General features: G+C 40.1%; 1 protein-coding gene across 1 annotated transcript in view; it reads left to right on the top strand.

Moving 5' to 3' along the window:
* LRP11 (LDL receptor related protein 11) overlaps positions 1-15,650 on the top strand; it is a gene marked incomplete at its 5' end in the record, with an annotated part of 46,009 nt that overhangs the window by 5,542 nt on the left and 24,817 nt on the right. The window contains one exon of the mRNA XM_008053997.2: positions 5,376-5,533. Within this exon, the coding sequence (XP_008052188.2) occupies positions 5,376-5,533 (158 nt within the window). The remainder of the gene's footprint in view (positions 1-5,375; positions 5,534-15,650) is intronic.

Below are 15,650 nucleotides of genomic sequence, written 5' to 3'. Positions count from 1 at the left end.
AAAAAAAAAAAAAAAAAAAGGAAAGAAAGAAAAGAAACTTACTATCACATATCTAGAAGACAGATAGCTTTCTGATCAATTAAAGAGATCAAAAAGAAAAGGATAGATTATATGCATGCTTATAAATACTTCATATCAAGAAACAAAAGGAATTGCAAATGAGAATCTGGGAAAATGTGAAATAAAAATATTTATTATATTAGAAAGAGCTTATGAATCAGCAAGAAAAATAAAAATAAACAGGCAAAGGACATGAGCCAACAGTTCCCAGAAGAGAAAGCATAATTGAAAAACACGGAAAAATTTTCAACCTTATAATCAAAGAAATGTAAGTAATGCCAGTTTTTACTTACTAAATTGGCAAAAATAAATGTACTATCGTTTTTGCATGCATGTGGGATACTTTATGTATTCTCCTATGCTCACTGGGAGTGTAAATCTGTAGTATCCTCTTGGAGACCAATTAGAAAATACATAGCAGAGTCCGTTAAACTATTCAGAGTCCTGGAATATTTTTTATTTAGAAAAATGATCCATGCTGAAGAAAAAGTAAAAGCAGAAAGCTGTTTATTATGACGTTATGAAAAGTGGTGAAAAAAATAGTAGCAAAGTAAACGTTCAATAGTAGGGGTCAGGAAATTTAAAAGGCAGTTGTGAAGTTTATGTCATCACATGGACAATGTCAATAAAAGAAATATATCAGCAAGGTAATGGATAAAATTCAGGTTATAAAATTATATTTACTGTAACTGAAAGACACCTAGGGTATCTCAAAGTATAGTTGAAAGACAGAGTCTTGAAAGAACTTCAAGTTAGAAATATCTGAGCTGAAAATTCATCACTTTTGTCATCTTAGGCAACCAACTTCACCTCTTTGAGCCTAGTTTTCTCATCAGTGTTGTGCAGATGACAATACCTCAGAGATTTGTTGTGAAAGTTAAGTGAAGTTATGCCTGTAATATACTTAGTATGGTGCCTGGTACAAAGAAATCATCCAATAAGTGGCAGCTAATCTTATTCTAAGTGGCATCATATGGAAAAAAATTAGAACGGTACACACTAAAACTGGTGATGATCATATTGAGGTTGTGAATAATTTATTTAGCATTAAAAAACAGAAGATAGGCCAGGCGCGGTGGCTCATGCCTGTAATCCCAGCACTTTGGGAGGCTGAGGTAGGAGAATTGCTTGAGCTCAGGAGTTCAAGACTAGTCTGGGCAACATAGTGAGACCTCCTCTCTAGAAGAAAATTAAAAATTAGCTAGGAATGGTGGCACATGCCTGCTACTCCCCAGATTCTTGTGAAGCTGAGGCAGAAACATTGCTTAAACCCAGAAGGTTAAGGCTGTGGTGAGTTGTGATAGTACCATTGCACTCCAGTCTGGGTGACAGAGTGAGATCCCAATTCAAAAACAAATACAAACACAAGATGGATTTTGACCCCCTCTATCCAAGCCTCTTCCCTTAGTCTGCCCCCACTTCTATACGCTACTTCAGGGTTCTTTATATCTCTCAAGTATAATCATCCATGCCCACACAACACAGTCCCAGATTCCAGAATGTCTTCCTTGCCATGGAGGCTTTATTCACAGCAGTATGTTGTGAATGAGGCTAGTTAACAATATTATTCTTCTCTGTATAAAATGCCACCTTGATATGCTCAGTCTAAATTGGCAAGAGTCTTATTTTACCTCTGTAGATTTTACCAAATGTGTTTAGTTTTCAAAAGAAACCAATATCTTTATAGTAATTAACACAGGTTTGTTACATTTTTATGACAAAAATTCAAAATTACAGTTTCTCCACTAGCAAATCAAAGTTTGTTTTTTTTTTGAGTTGGAGTCTCACTCTGTCGTCCAGACTGGAGTACAATGGCCGCTCCTGGCCACCTCAGCCTCGACCTGCTGGGCTCTGGCAATTCTGCCGCCTCAGCCTTCCAAGTAGCTGGAACTACAGGCACGTGCTACCACGCCGGCGAATTTTTTGATTTATTGTGGAGATGAGGTCTCGCCAAGTTGCCCAGGCGGGTCTCGAACCTGCGGGCTCAGGCAATCCACTCACCTCAGCCTCCCAAAGCCCGGGATTACAGGCTGAGCCACTGAGCCAGGCTAAGTCAAACATTTTTAAATGGTAGCACTGTCGTTTCCTATTCCCATTGCCATCTGTTTATTTTAAGGGTTGTTTCTGAGTAGATAAACTCTGGCTTATTTTAAAATACATTTTGTGGTGCAGTTTTCCTGGACTTGTACTGAAGAGGAAACATTACCTCTGTTATTTCAAATACATAAGTGATCCATTTAGAAGGCATAAAGATTTTACTAGGTTCATAAGTCATCCTAAAGCTTACATATGGCAAATGACTAAACTTTTTTTTTTCCTTCTAGGAGAAGCAGGATTAATTAGTTTTATAAAATGTGGGCTATTTCAATGTTTGCCTGATTCTTCCATCTAAAATCTTTGAGGTTAAATCTTGGAGGGTTTCTAAAAAATTATTATTAGTGTTTATTGCTGTTTATATCACATAGGCATATTTTAGTTCATCTATTTAGAAATAGTATTTTATAATAAATTTTAAACCAATTACTGCTAACTATAATGTATAACTGCTGAATTACATGCTACTTTCTAGAATTAAAAAATGATAAACCATTGTGTGGAAACAATAAACCTTTCAGAACCAAAGGAAAGGTCAACACTCTATGAAATGGCAATAATGCAGATATCATCTCTCCTTATCTGGGAGAAGCAAAATAAAAACATCAGATGCTGGGCCTTTGCTCAGAGGTGGAAAAAGGCAGAAGAACATGTTTGTTTTTAGGCGGGGTTGTTGGTTTATTTAAAAGAGTTAGTAGCTGTCATTATTTTAAATGACTAGAAAAATAAGGCCCATCTGCTCCATAGACAATGTGCCCCTTGGCAATAGCATGTAATGCGTAATTCTGCTTATTCTTTGTAATGAACTTTTTAAAGAAAAGTCATCTTTCTTTGTGGCTGGCAGCAGTATTCTCATTCAGAAAAGCCCCAGCTCTAGTAGCAGCTTGCTCCTTGCACCAATTCTCCAGAGCCAGGCCTTAAAAGAACCCACTAGATGAGAAGGAAAGGCTAAAGGGTTAGGTACCTTCACTTAGTTACCCTAAGGTAATGGTAATTGTTGAAGTGTTTTTCCTAAATTGCAGAATGATCCACTCAGATTAGCAGTGCAGAAGAGTCATTCTGGCTGCAATGTATCAAGCATGACTGCCCTTCGTTGCATAATGAGAAACTGAGGTTGGATTGCAGAAATCTCCAAATCTCAGACATGTCTGACATCTGACTCGGCCCTTTAGAAGCTGGCGTAGGTGGTACCTTCAGACCCTGTGGAGGAAAGTGATGGGCTCAGAAGCAGGAGGAGAGGCAGTGCCTTGGCAGCTTCATTCAGGGTGAGCTAAGGACAAGTCTGGGCAATAGGTTTTTGGTTTTTTTTTCTTTTTTCGGTTTTGTTGTTTTGTTTTACTTTCTTATAAAGATGTGGGGGTACAAGTCAGGATTAGGTACACAAGTCATCTACATACAGATGACGTTTGGGCCTCCAACTGGTCCTCACTTCCCCTGGTTTAGGACTAGTTACGCTTTGTGTTATTATATGCCCACTTCCCTTGGCAGTGTCCCGTGACTGCTGATCCCTCCCTTGTGCTATTGTGATTAATGTTCAGGTCCCGTTTATGAATGAGAATATGTGGTATTCGGTTCTTTGTTTCTGTGATAGATCTCTAAGTATGATTGTCTCTAACTCCATCCAGTTTGCTGCAAAGTCCATGATTTTGTCCTTCTTTATGGCTACGTAATATTCCATCGTGTATATGTGAGCTTTCGCGTTGGAAGAATTCAAGTAGATGCCAAAAAGGGCGTATTATAAGAACGTATTATAGTTTTTCCAGTTATATTGCTGTTTCTTTAAAATTTGTGTACATTTAGGGCTGGGAATAGTGTGGTTCACACCTGTAATACCAGTACTTTGGGTGGCCAAGGTGAGAAGATTGCTTGAGCTCAGGAGTTTGAGACCAGCCTGGGCAACATAGCGAGACCTTGTCTCTGCAAAAAATAAAAAAATTAGACAGACTTGGTGGCACACTCCTATAGACCCAGCTACTGAGGAGGCTGAGGCAGAAGAATCGCTTGAGCCCAGTAAGTTGAGGCTGTGGTGAGCGATGATTGTACGACTGTATTCCACTGGGTGACACAGTGAGACCCCGACTCAAAAAAAAAAGTGTACATTTGGGTGAATTTACTAAGAATCTTAACTCAATTAAAAATTTTGCAACTATGCTCTTAGATATGTTTTCTGTGTGCAACTTGTCATACCTGAAGCAGTGAAGTATTAACATTTAAGTGAATATAATCAGCCTTAAATTATTTAGTCCGATTGCCTGAGCCCGCGGGTTCAAGATCCGCCTGGGCAGGCGAGACCTCATCTCTACAATAAAATAAAAAAAATTAGCTGGGCCTGGTAGCGCGTGCCTGTAATTCCGGCTACTCGGAAGGCTGAGGCGAAAGGATCGCCAGAGCCCAGCAGGTCGAGGCTGCAGTGACCGGGAGCGGCCACTACACTCCAGTCTGGGTGACAGAGTGAGACTCCAACTCAAAAAAAAAAAAAAAAATTATTTAGTCCATTTTAGATCAAAGGTAAATACATACTTGTTTTGCTGTTTTAGAACATCTCAGCAGAAACTCAGTGTGCTGGCTTCTGTTTTAAAAATTATTAGAAGCTGTGAACTTCTTCAATTTTCCTAGATTAAAAAAATTAGATTCCAGAGAATTTCTATGCAGGCTTTGATGTGTATAGCTCCAAGAACTTGTCTTATTTAATATACTTTCCATCCATTGAACTCTTTATATCACTCCTGTGCTAAAAAATTGAGGATAAGAAAACAAAAATACATGCTAGAGATGAATTTGGTTTTTGTCAGGTTTATTTTAAGAATCTTTTTTCTTGATAAATTTATTTAATAGAACTTTGAGTTTAAGTCATTTTCAAATTAAGTGAAAAATTATATTCTAGAGAATGAAAGAACTTCCAGATTAACACATGGGTGGGCCCTCATGTGCTGTCTTCTACCCACGACTTTGTTGTAGCTACTGCTACCAGACAACACTCCACACTTACTACTCTGCATGTATTACAACTCATCCCACATTCATAATAAATTACTATTTTATTGTTTATTATGTAAAGAAAGCACGATGAAAATCAACAGAAAAATAATCTCCAGTTAACATATAATCTTTCAGCAGTTGTTTGCTGAACTATATCTATTCAGCAAACAAGATAGCTTTCTTCATAAATTAGAAACAATAGGGAGCCATCTGCCTTATGAGTGATTTATTTTCTTTTGCAGAGAAGGATGCACCTCCACTTAGCAAAGCAGGGCAGGATGTGGTTTTGCATCTGCCGACAGACGGGGTGATTTTGGACGGCCGAGAGAGCACAGATGACCATGCCATCATCCAGTATGAGTGGGCGCTACTGCAGGGTGATCCATCAGTGGACATGAAGGTAATGCATGGTGTCATTGCTAATGAAAATGGGTATTTTAGTGAACTGATCTTTTGTAATACCCTGCTACTTAGTCTTCCCCAAATGTCTGTAAGTTGGCAGAAGAGGTACAAAATGAAGAAAGTATAAAATGGACTGTCTAAAACTAGTGTATTGCTAATTTTTTTCTTTTCTTTCTTTTTTTTTTTTTTTTTTTGAGTTGGAGTCTTATTTCATCGCCCAGGCTGGAGTGCAGTGGCATGCTCACAGCAACCCCAGTGTCGACCTGCTGAACTCAAACAATCCTTCCATCTCAGCCTTCCAAGTAGCCAGAACTACAGGTGCGCGCTACCACACCTGGCTAATTTTTTTGATTTATTGTAGTAGAGATGAGGTCTCGCTAAATTGCTCAGGCTGTTCTCGAACCTATGGGCTCAGGCATTCCCCTCACCTTGGCCTCCCAAAGTGCTGGGATTACAGGCTTGAACCTCTGCACCTGGCCTATTCTGTTAATTTAATTTTCTACCAAGCAAACAGCTATCTTGATCATTTGTTTTGAAGCTTACCCTCTTTTGCTGCTGTTTGTGGACTTTTCCAGAGGACATATCTCTTCAAGGGAAAAGATTCATGCTTTGTTTTAATGATCAGGTTACTTTTAAAAAGTTTTATTTCTTCTTTTTCTTAGCTCAAGATCCAGTTAGAGGCCAGGGACGGTGGCTCATGCCTATAATTCTAGCACTTTGGGTGATTGAGGCAGGAGGATCACTTGAGCCCAGGAATTTGAGATCAGCCTAGGCAACATAGTAAGACCTCAACTCTAAAAAGAAATTGAACCCCATATTTAAGCTGTGGTTCTTCCTGACACAGCCAGGATATGAGCCACGTGTCCATGGCTGCCTATACTCAGGGAGTCTTGAATCATGAGACTAGTGGCCTTTGATTAACCCTGTCAGGGACCTTTCTAGTTAGGAGCATTTCTATAGGCAGATAAACTTCATCTAGACCACTTCAGTTAGAGGGGGTAGAGAAAGAGATGAAGTTGGGAAGCACTGGTTTATACCCTATTGGAACAAACACAGTAATCAGCTAGTCCCTCAACACTGATTTAAGTACACTGATTTGACTCAGCGATCATATAGTATTAGAATTGGACTGGATCCTTGTTCAGCACCCAGTCTCTTATCCATACAAAAGACCTCTTCTACAACACTCCTTCCAGGGGTCATCTGTTCTGTGCCTGACTTTTCCAGGAATAAAAGCTAGCTCACTATTTCAAATCATGTCTTAAGACATTGTTAGGAGAGAGGTTTGCCTGAGTCCAGGGGTTCGAGACCAGCCTAGGCAACTTAGCGAGCCCTCATTTCTACAATAAATAAAAAAAATTAGCCAGGTGTGGTGGCACGTGCCGATGGTTCCAGCTACTTGGAAGACTGGAATAGAAGGATCACCTGAGCCCAGCAGGTCAAGGCTTCAGTGGCTGTGAGCGTGTCACTACACTCCAGCCTGGGTGACAGAGACTCCAACTAAATAAAATAAATAAATAAAAAGAGTAGATGTGGCTAACAGAAGAAAGAAAAACATATAAAAAAGAGAAAGAAGAAGAAGAAAGACCGTGTTAATCAACTTTAATTATTAGGCAAATGGGATGCACCTCCCCATCACTTCTGTGTTGGGTGTTGAGTCTTCCCTTTGGAAAAACACTGAACTCATCTTCTTTTAGTACCGTACAAAAACCCCTGAAGTCACTGAAAAAAATGAACATCACCACTTGGTATGCTCTTCTCAGAAATCAACACCCCCAATTTTTCAGATGTTCCTTGTATGAATTGCTTTTCACACTGACCACCATCCAGACAAGACTGAATTTTCTTGGATCAATCCATGTCCTTTTTAAAATCCAACACCCCTAATTGAACCCCATATTTAAGCTGTGGTTCTTCCTGACACAGCCATTACCTCTTGTGATCCAGACATTACCTCTACTTCTATTAATGAGCTTAATTTACATGAACTATTTTAGTAGCTGCATCACACATTAGGTTCAGGCTGAGTTTTCCATTAGCTGGATTATCTACAACCTGCTTCATCTTTCTGCATGAACTGCTGTCATGATGGCCTCCCCTATCTTGTGTTTGTATAATTGATTTATTGAATCTGAGTGCAGAACCTTCTGTTTATCCTTCTTGCATTTCAGCTTTTTGGTTTTCATATGTAACAGAAATAATTTTGAACATAGAGAGCATCCATCATATTATCCTTTTATGATTTGTCAGCTGCAATATTTATAGATATATCTCAATTTAAATTTTGAGAATTACTGTTGATCAGGAAAGGTCAATGGACAAGCCACTGATCATACCACTAGAGTGCTCCCTTGGGTTGGACACTGTTCATTGGCACCTCTGGGATATATCTGTTCAAGCAGCCGCAAATTTGCCTCATAATCTGGCTTTTCATACTTGCTACTAAAAGCTTTATTCTTTAAGCAATGAATTGCATATTAGTGCTGAATAAGAATAGTGCTGGTGATTCACTAATTTATTGAAGAAATTTATGGAGTGGCAAAATTAGGTATTTCTCTCTCCCAACAAAATACTAGCAAACTGAATTCAGCAGCACATTAAAAAGATCATTTGCTCTGATCAAATGAGAATTATCCCAGGATGCAAATATGGTTGAACATATATAAATCAATAAATCAACAGAATGAAGGACAAAGGTCATATGATCATCTCAATAGATGTAGAAAAAAACATTTCATGACATTAGATATTTCTCATAGGCTTTTAGGCTGACTGCTGTGCCATCAAGAAAAATCTGGACCAATTTCCCCAACCAGATATATAATGGTAATGGCAGGTAGACCAAAGTTATGAAGCCATCATCTAAGTGACAAAGCCTGTTCTAGGGGAGCCACCTGCTACCAAACTGACTCTCTTATAATGGTGTACATTCATGAATGCCCTCAAAAGTGAGCACACATCCTGCTTTGTATCATAGTCATAGCCACTATTGATTGAATACCCTCTTGGTGCCAGACAGGTTAGAACAACCACACTTATAGGCTCATCCCTACGTTGTGTTTAAGATTACCAGGAAAATTGGTGGAACACTTTGAAATAGGTGAAAGATTACTGAGTACCCTCCCAATGGCATGCTAAGGGATGGCTAGCAGATCCTCCAGGGTATTTATAAGTTGCAGAAAACTGATAGTAACCAAATGATTCTTGTTCATAGAAATGTAAACTTTTTGGTATGTAGATGCAATTGATTTTCACCCTGGAGGAAAGAGGATTTCAAACATGGCATTTTAGTACCTGTAGAAACTAACCAATCTATTAATAAATTTATTTCAGTACTAATTAGCAAACCCATTTCAGTTTTGCATCTACTATCAACTTCTCGCTGTGTCCTCACATGGCAGAAAGAGCAAGGTATCTCTCAGGGACCTTACAACTGCATTAATTTCATTCTTGAGGGCTTCACCCTCATGACCTAATCAACTCCCAAAGGCTCCACCTCCACGAATATCACATTGGGGATTAGGTTTCAACATATGGATTTGGGGGCCAAAAAAAATTCCGTCTAGAGCAGTGATTTTAGAATACTACATGTAAGGAAACTTACTAAAGCATGGCTATTGCTTACACCAACAACTTCATTATTAAATCAAAACCACTTGTACCCTGACTTACCTACTGTATGAAATTTTTTAAATAGATAGGTATTACTTATTTTGTAGCTAAGTGTATACAATGATAAGCATTTGTGTGTGTGTATAATTCAGTGTGTGTGTGTTTGTGTATACTTATACAAGGGGGGACCCCAAAAAACTGGAATTATTTTTTGGAGGGTGGGCCCCTTGTAATACAGGCTTTCCCCACAGGGTAAGTGTTCTAGAAATCCATCAGCATCAGTGTTCTAGGTAGAATTATTATGAGAGGCTGAGTCAGCTTTAGTGAATTTTTTTTTTGGAGATTCTTTCAGTGTGTTTGACCATTTCATGATGGATGGTTTACCAGTGCCCCTACCCACAATGCACTGAGTGTTTAGCAGTTTCTTTACCAAAAATGGCATGACCCCTGTGCCCCACCCTCCCTATTTATCCAGTCTCACCCTGACCAAAATTTTTTGTGTCCCTGGATGAAAAAAGTCCTTAAAGGAAAACTTTGGCTGATGTGGAAGAGGTGAAACAAAAAACAGCAGAAGCACTAAAAGGCATCAAAATTTATGGGTTCAAAAACCAGAGCAGCAGAAAAAGTGTCTCAATAGGTGTATTGCATCAAATGAAGAGTACTTTGAAAGTGACTGAAGTTTAAACATGTAAGAATAAATACACAATTTTTAATAAATAAATTTTGTTTTTTGGGAGGGCTCTCCCCTAGTACATTTAGGGGTGCCAAAAATGTATACACATTTTAAGAACTATCATCTATGTATTACTTTTTAAAGTTGAACTAAATTCCAGTAGCAATGTATAGTATGTTTGCTCAACCGTGCTTCCACCATTTTCTTTGACAGTCCTTCTTGTAGCATGGTGATGCTAGCATTCGGTTAATTGATGCCAACTTTTGAACAAATGTCATACTTAAAATATGTATTCATTTTTGGCACTTCCTGTGTATATATATGTATCTATATGATGAGTCCAAATATATATTCCTAGCACTGAATTCCTAGCTAGGGAGATGAGTTTGAGTCAGAAAAGCAGGTTAGTCATGCATTGACTTGGCCAGAGGCCAACTACCCAAGGCTCTGTTACTGCTGAACAGGGATCTCAGGCAGAGATTAGAAGCTCCCTGTTTTATAAATCATATCTCTCTCCAAGTTACAAATTGCATGTGTTGTGTGAACATGTGTATATATTTATATTTTTTCATCCTGAAACTTGGAACAGCTCTGTTCCATACTTTCAATCCTCTCATGTGAGAAAATATCTAGAAGGATCACCTTGGTTCTTGAAGAGAAAACATCCAATCTTACAGTTCTATGTATTCTAAATATCTGATTGCAATGAAAGATGGCTTTTGTTAGCTAAACAAATAAAAAAAGCCAGGAATTTAATCTGATTAGATCTACATTTGAGTGCACTCAGGTAGTCGAAGATGATATTAAGCTGTACATCTGGATCCAGTGTTTCCTGCGTCAAAGAGGGGTCACAGGAAGGAAGTATGCCATGTCCAGGTAGAGAGATTGACCCCTGGCCCAGGGATGCTCTATTCTTCCAACCCCACCCCAGTGTTTGAAAGCAGCTTCCCAGTGAACCCCAGGCCTGCAGAGTTTTAGTATGACACTGGCACATTGGGCTTTTATGCTCAGAAGTCTAGTGACTCACAATCCCCTTCACAGAGAATTCTAGCACAGGCCTGGGTGAGGTCAGCAGCCGTGTGGAAGCATCCAGCTACCTAGCCTCCAGGCTTCCTTGGTCTCTTTTGAAATCTTTGTTAACTCAGGCAGACATGGTGGCTTACACCTATAATCCCAACACTTTTAAAGGATAAGGTAGGAGGATCACTTGCAGTCAGGAGGTTCACACCAGCCTGGGCCACATAGCAAGACTCTTTCTCTACAAAAAAATCAAAAAATTAGCCAACCTTGGAGATGCACACCTGTAGTCCAAGTTACTCAGAAGGCTAAGGCTGGGGGATCACTTGAGCCCGGGAGGTCGGTGCTACAGTGAGTAATGATTGTGCCACTGCACTCCAGTGTGGGTGACAGAGTGAGATCCTATTTCCAAGATATATATATGTTAACTTCATCTCTACCTCCTTCTTATGACCATGCTTAGAACCTGGCCAGGACTCAGCATCCCTCTGTCACACTCACCTTACAAATCCCCACTCTGAGTCAGTCCTATGTCTACCCTCTCCATACACATACCATGGCAGTGGACCCCAAAGCCGCTGGCCCTCAGCAGCTGCAGGGCTTCTTGTTTGTACTGAGGCAGACCAACTGGACAGAGCTGCTCTTTCATAGTACCTTACTTGACTATAGGCTACAAAGCCTCACATTCCAGTATTTTCATCATTTGTAACCATGTTCCCCTGTGTTCCTAAATGCCAGGAGACGGTAAATGATGGTGCTGTCTCCAGCACTGCCATCCCTCAGCACAGCCTGCATGGTTCTGAGCCAGAGTTAGAGACGGTCAGAGCCTGCCCCACATCCACCCACCATTCCCTCTTAGACAACTGTGAGCTTCACCACCGGCATCTGACTCCATTGTTGGCTTGCCTGGGTTCAGCCTGGCACCTCTGTGGCCATAGGGAGAGATAAGTGACCCTTGAGTCACTGCAGGTGGAAGTGGGAAGGAAAGTTAGCAGAAGAGAGGAGGTGCCAGGCCCCAGTCCCACCAGGGGTCAGGTCTCCTGGCCACTGTGGACATGGTGAGAAGTGGTAAAATTCTGGATGCATGTTTGAGGAGGAGCCAATGAGATTTCCTGATGGACTGAATATCAAAGAAAAGGGCGCCAAATATAACCCTGAGCTCTCACACCATAGTTTATGTCTCATTTTTGGTCTGATTTATCTGCCACTTTCAAATCAGTGTGTTATGATTCCTGGGGTTATTTGCCCACTCCAAGCTCTTTTGAAATTTTCTTATTGTCATCAGCATATATTTGCGCACACTCTCTCTCTCCCCCGACCTCCATCCATCCCTCTCTCCCTCCCTCCCTCCCTCTCTCTCTACCTCCCTCTCCTCCCTCTTTAACCGCCCCCCTCCTTCTGCTACCCTGAATATTTTAGCACTCATATGAGTGACCCCTCGTTAGTATTCTCTCTGTGTAGTTGGGCCTGAAGGTAATATAATAACATGGGAGTGAACACTGCATAACGTCTCTGAAATAAACAGGTAAGGACAGGAGGGCATCTTTGCCAGTCCTCCAGTTTAAAGTTTTTGCAAGGCAAGTGGTGGATGGTTTGTCGGCCAATGTAGATTGGTTTACAGCTGGAGGTCTCAATTCTGTTACTCTCTCAGTGAATGAAAGTCTCTTCACTGAGGTTCCACTTTCCTGTCTATAAAAACTAACTGGATGGTGTTGCTCAGCTTGAGATGAAAATCAACCAGTTGAGAGAATGGGTATATCTGAGAACTTACTAGGAGCCAGGTCCTATCTTAAACTCTTTTAAATGAGTTGTCTCATTTGTTGTTCATAAGGTAGGTGCTATTATTACTTATATTTTATGGGTTAAAAAAAAAACCGAGGCTTAGAGAGGTTAAGTGACTTGTCATAGTCACACAAATGGTACAGAGTAGAGCTGGCATTCAAACCCAGGTCTGTTGGACACCAGCATCTGTTGCCATAACCATATCACCAGTATTTCTTGTGTGAGTGGTAGATCACCCTGTGGGCTTGGTAAGTGTAGAATCCTGGGTCCCACACTCCTGCCCCACTGACTCAGACTTTCTGAGACTGAGCCTGGAAATTCATACCTTAACAAGAGCAGCATAAAGTATGACAATCACTGGATCTCATGATATTGCCTCTAAATGACTGCAAAGCATTCTGCTGGTGTGCATATGTAGTACTGACAACTCCCTTAAGCCAAAGTTAGTCTAAGTTCTAGGATTTCATAAATAAAAATAAGTAGATGATTATTATAATTATGCAACCTTCTGTAATTTCAAAAGTCCTTTAATGTGTCGGCCACATGGGTAGAATGAAGATTAAATGAGAAGTGAGCAAATGGAAAAAGCATGTGCAGCGTAGCAGTGTAATAAAGTGTATAATGGTCAGCATTCCTTTGTGTAGGACAACATCCAGACTAATTTATTTCAGGAGAAAGAGATTTTTTTAAAAATAGGATATTAAATTGTCAATAGAATCATTAGGAGAGCTGGAGAAACAGTCTTTGACTATGTCCAGGAATGACCCCCAAAATCACTCCACAGAACTGGGCCTAGGAAGCAGTTACTTTTGCCATGATCAGGAAGCTGCCTGTGCAGTGTACATTATCTGAGTGATGGAGACACTAAAGACTCTGCCTTGACCACCATGAAATCTATGCATACCAGCCTAGGCAACATAGCAAGACCTGTCTCTACATCTGGGCATGTGGTGTGTGTCTGTAGTCCCAACTACTCAGGAGGCTAAGACGAAGAGATTACCTGAGCCCAGAAGGTCAAGCCTGCAGTGAGCCATGACTGTGTTCCAGACTGGGTGACAGAGTGAGATCTCAACTCCAAAAAAAGATAGAAGGCAGGAAGGAAGGAAAAAGAGAGAGGGAGGGAGAGGGAGAGGGAAGGGAGGGAGAGGAAGGGAGGGAGGGGGAGAAAGAAATTAAATAAATAAATCTATGCATGTAATGAAATGGTACTTGTACCCCACACATTTATACAAATTAAAAAAAAATTCACCATAGCCTCAAAAAAAAGAGAAATACCTCAGCATATTCCTAACCAGAGAAATGAAAGACCTTTACAATGAGAACTACAAAACACTGCTCAAAGACATCCAAGAGGACACAAACAAATGGAAAAATATTCCATGCTGATGGATAGGAAGAATCAACACTATTAAGATATCCATCCTACCAAAAGCAATCTACAGATTCAATGCAATACCCATTAAATTGCCAACATCATTCTTCTCAGACCTGGAAATGACAATACAGAAATTCGTATGGAAACATGAATGACCACAAATAGCCAAAACAATCCTTAGCAAAAGAAACAAAGTGGGAGGTATCACACTTCCAGACTTTAAACTTTACTATAAGGCTACAATAATCAAAACAGCCTGGTATTGGAACAGGAATAGGCATATGAACCAATGGAACAGGGTAGAGATTCCAGAAGCAAAACCTCAATTTCCCAACCAACTTTGTCTTCGACAAAGCATCCACCACTGGGAAGAGGAGAACCTATTCGGTCAATGCAAAGGATTGAAACAGGACCCCTACCTATCACCATACACAAACATCAACTCTAGATGGGTCAAAGACCTAAACATAAAGCCTCAATCTATAAGAATCTTAGAAAGTGCAGGAGACACCGTTATGGAAATTGGAACTAGCAACCAATTCCTGCTCAAAAGCCCAAGAACCCATGCCATAAGAGATAAGATAGACAAGTGGGACCTCATCAAACTGAAAAGCTTCTGCACAGCCAAAAAAAATTATCAAGAGAGCGGGGAGACAGCCCACAGAATGGGAGAAAATATTTGCCAACTGTGTATCTGACAAAGGCTTAACATCCAGAATCTACAAGAAACTCAGATGTGCTGAAAGGGAAAAAACAAACAGCCCCATTAAAAAGTGGGCAAAAGATATGAATAGATACTTCTCAGAAGAAGATATACAGGTAGCCAACAGACACATGAAAAAGTACTCAGCCTCACTAATCATCAGAGAAATGTAAGAATGGCCATCATTAATAAAACAAGCAACAACAGATGCTGGCGAGAATGTGGAGAAAAAGGAACACTTCTACACTGCTGGCAGGAATGCAAACTAGTTCAGCCTCTTTGGAAAACAATGTGGCAATTTCTAAAATAATTAGACATTGACCTTCCATACAACCCAGCAATCCCCCTACTGGGAATATACCTGGAGGAATTCAAATCATTCTACAAAAAAGAAACTTACATACCCATGTTTATTGCAGCACCATTGATAATAGCAAAAACATGCTGCCCATCAAAACTGGACTGGATTTAAAAAGTATGGTACATATACACAATGGAATAGTACATAGCCCTAAAGAAGGACAGACATATGGACTTCTCAGCAACTTGGATGGATTTAGAGTCTATCATACTCAGTGATCTATCACAGAAACAAAGAACAGAGTACCACAGTTCTCACTCATAAGCAAACCCTGATCATTTACCATAATACTATAAGAAAGGATTTGGCAGTAGCAGGATACTGCCAGGGTGGAGGATGAGAGAATACAATATCAATAAGGGTACCTGATATCAAATCAGGCAATGTGGGGACCTAAGAGAGGCCCAAACTTTACCTGTATTATGGCCAATTGTATACCTAATCCTAAATTGTGTACAACATCTTTAAAATAAAATAAATAAATACTTTTTTTAAAAAGAAGAAAGCTGCCTATGAATGGCACAGGGAGAACAGAGGATGAGGATGGAGCCTTGGGGTTAGAGAGTGATCTGAAATGAAGCCCGCAAGGGGG

This window comes from Carlito syrichta, unplaced genomic scaffold (assembly GCF_000164805.1).
Source record: "Carlito syrichta isolate Samal-C Ts95f unplaced genomic scaffold, Tarsius_syrichta-2.0.1 Scaffold288923, whole genome shotgun sequence".
In the NCBI taxonomy this organism is placed as follows: Eukaryota; Metazoa; Chordata; class Mammalia; order Primates; family Tarsiidae; genus Carlito; species Carlito syrichta.
Note: the sequence above shows the minus strand (reverse complement) of the source record. Positions and strands in the feature narration are given on the sequence as shown.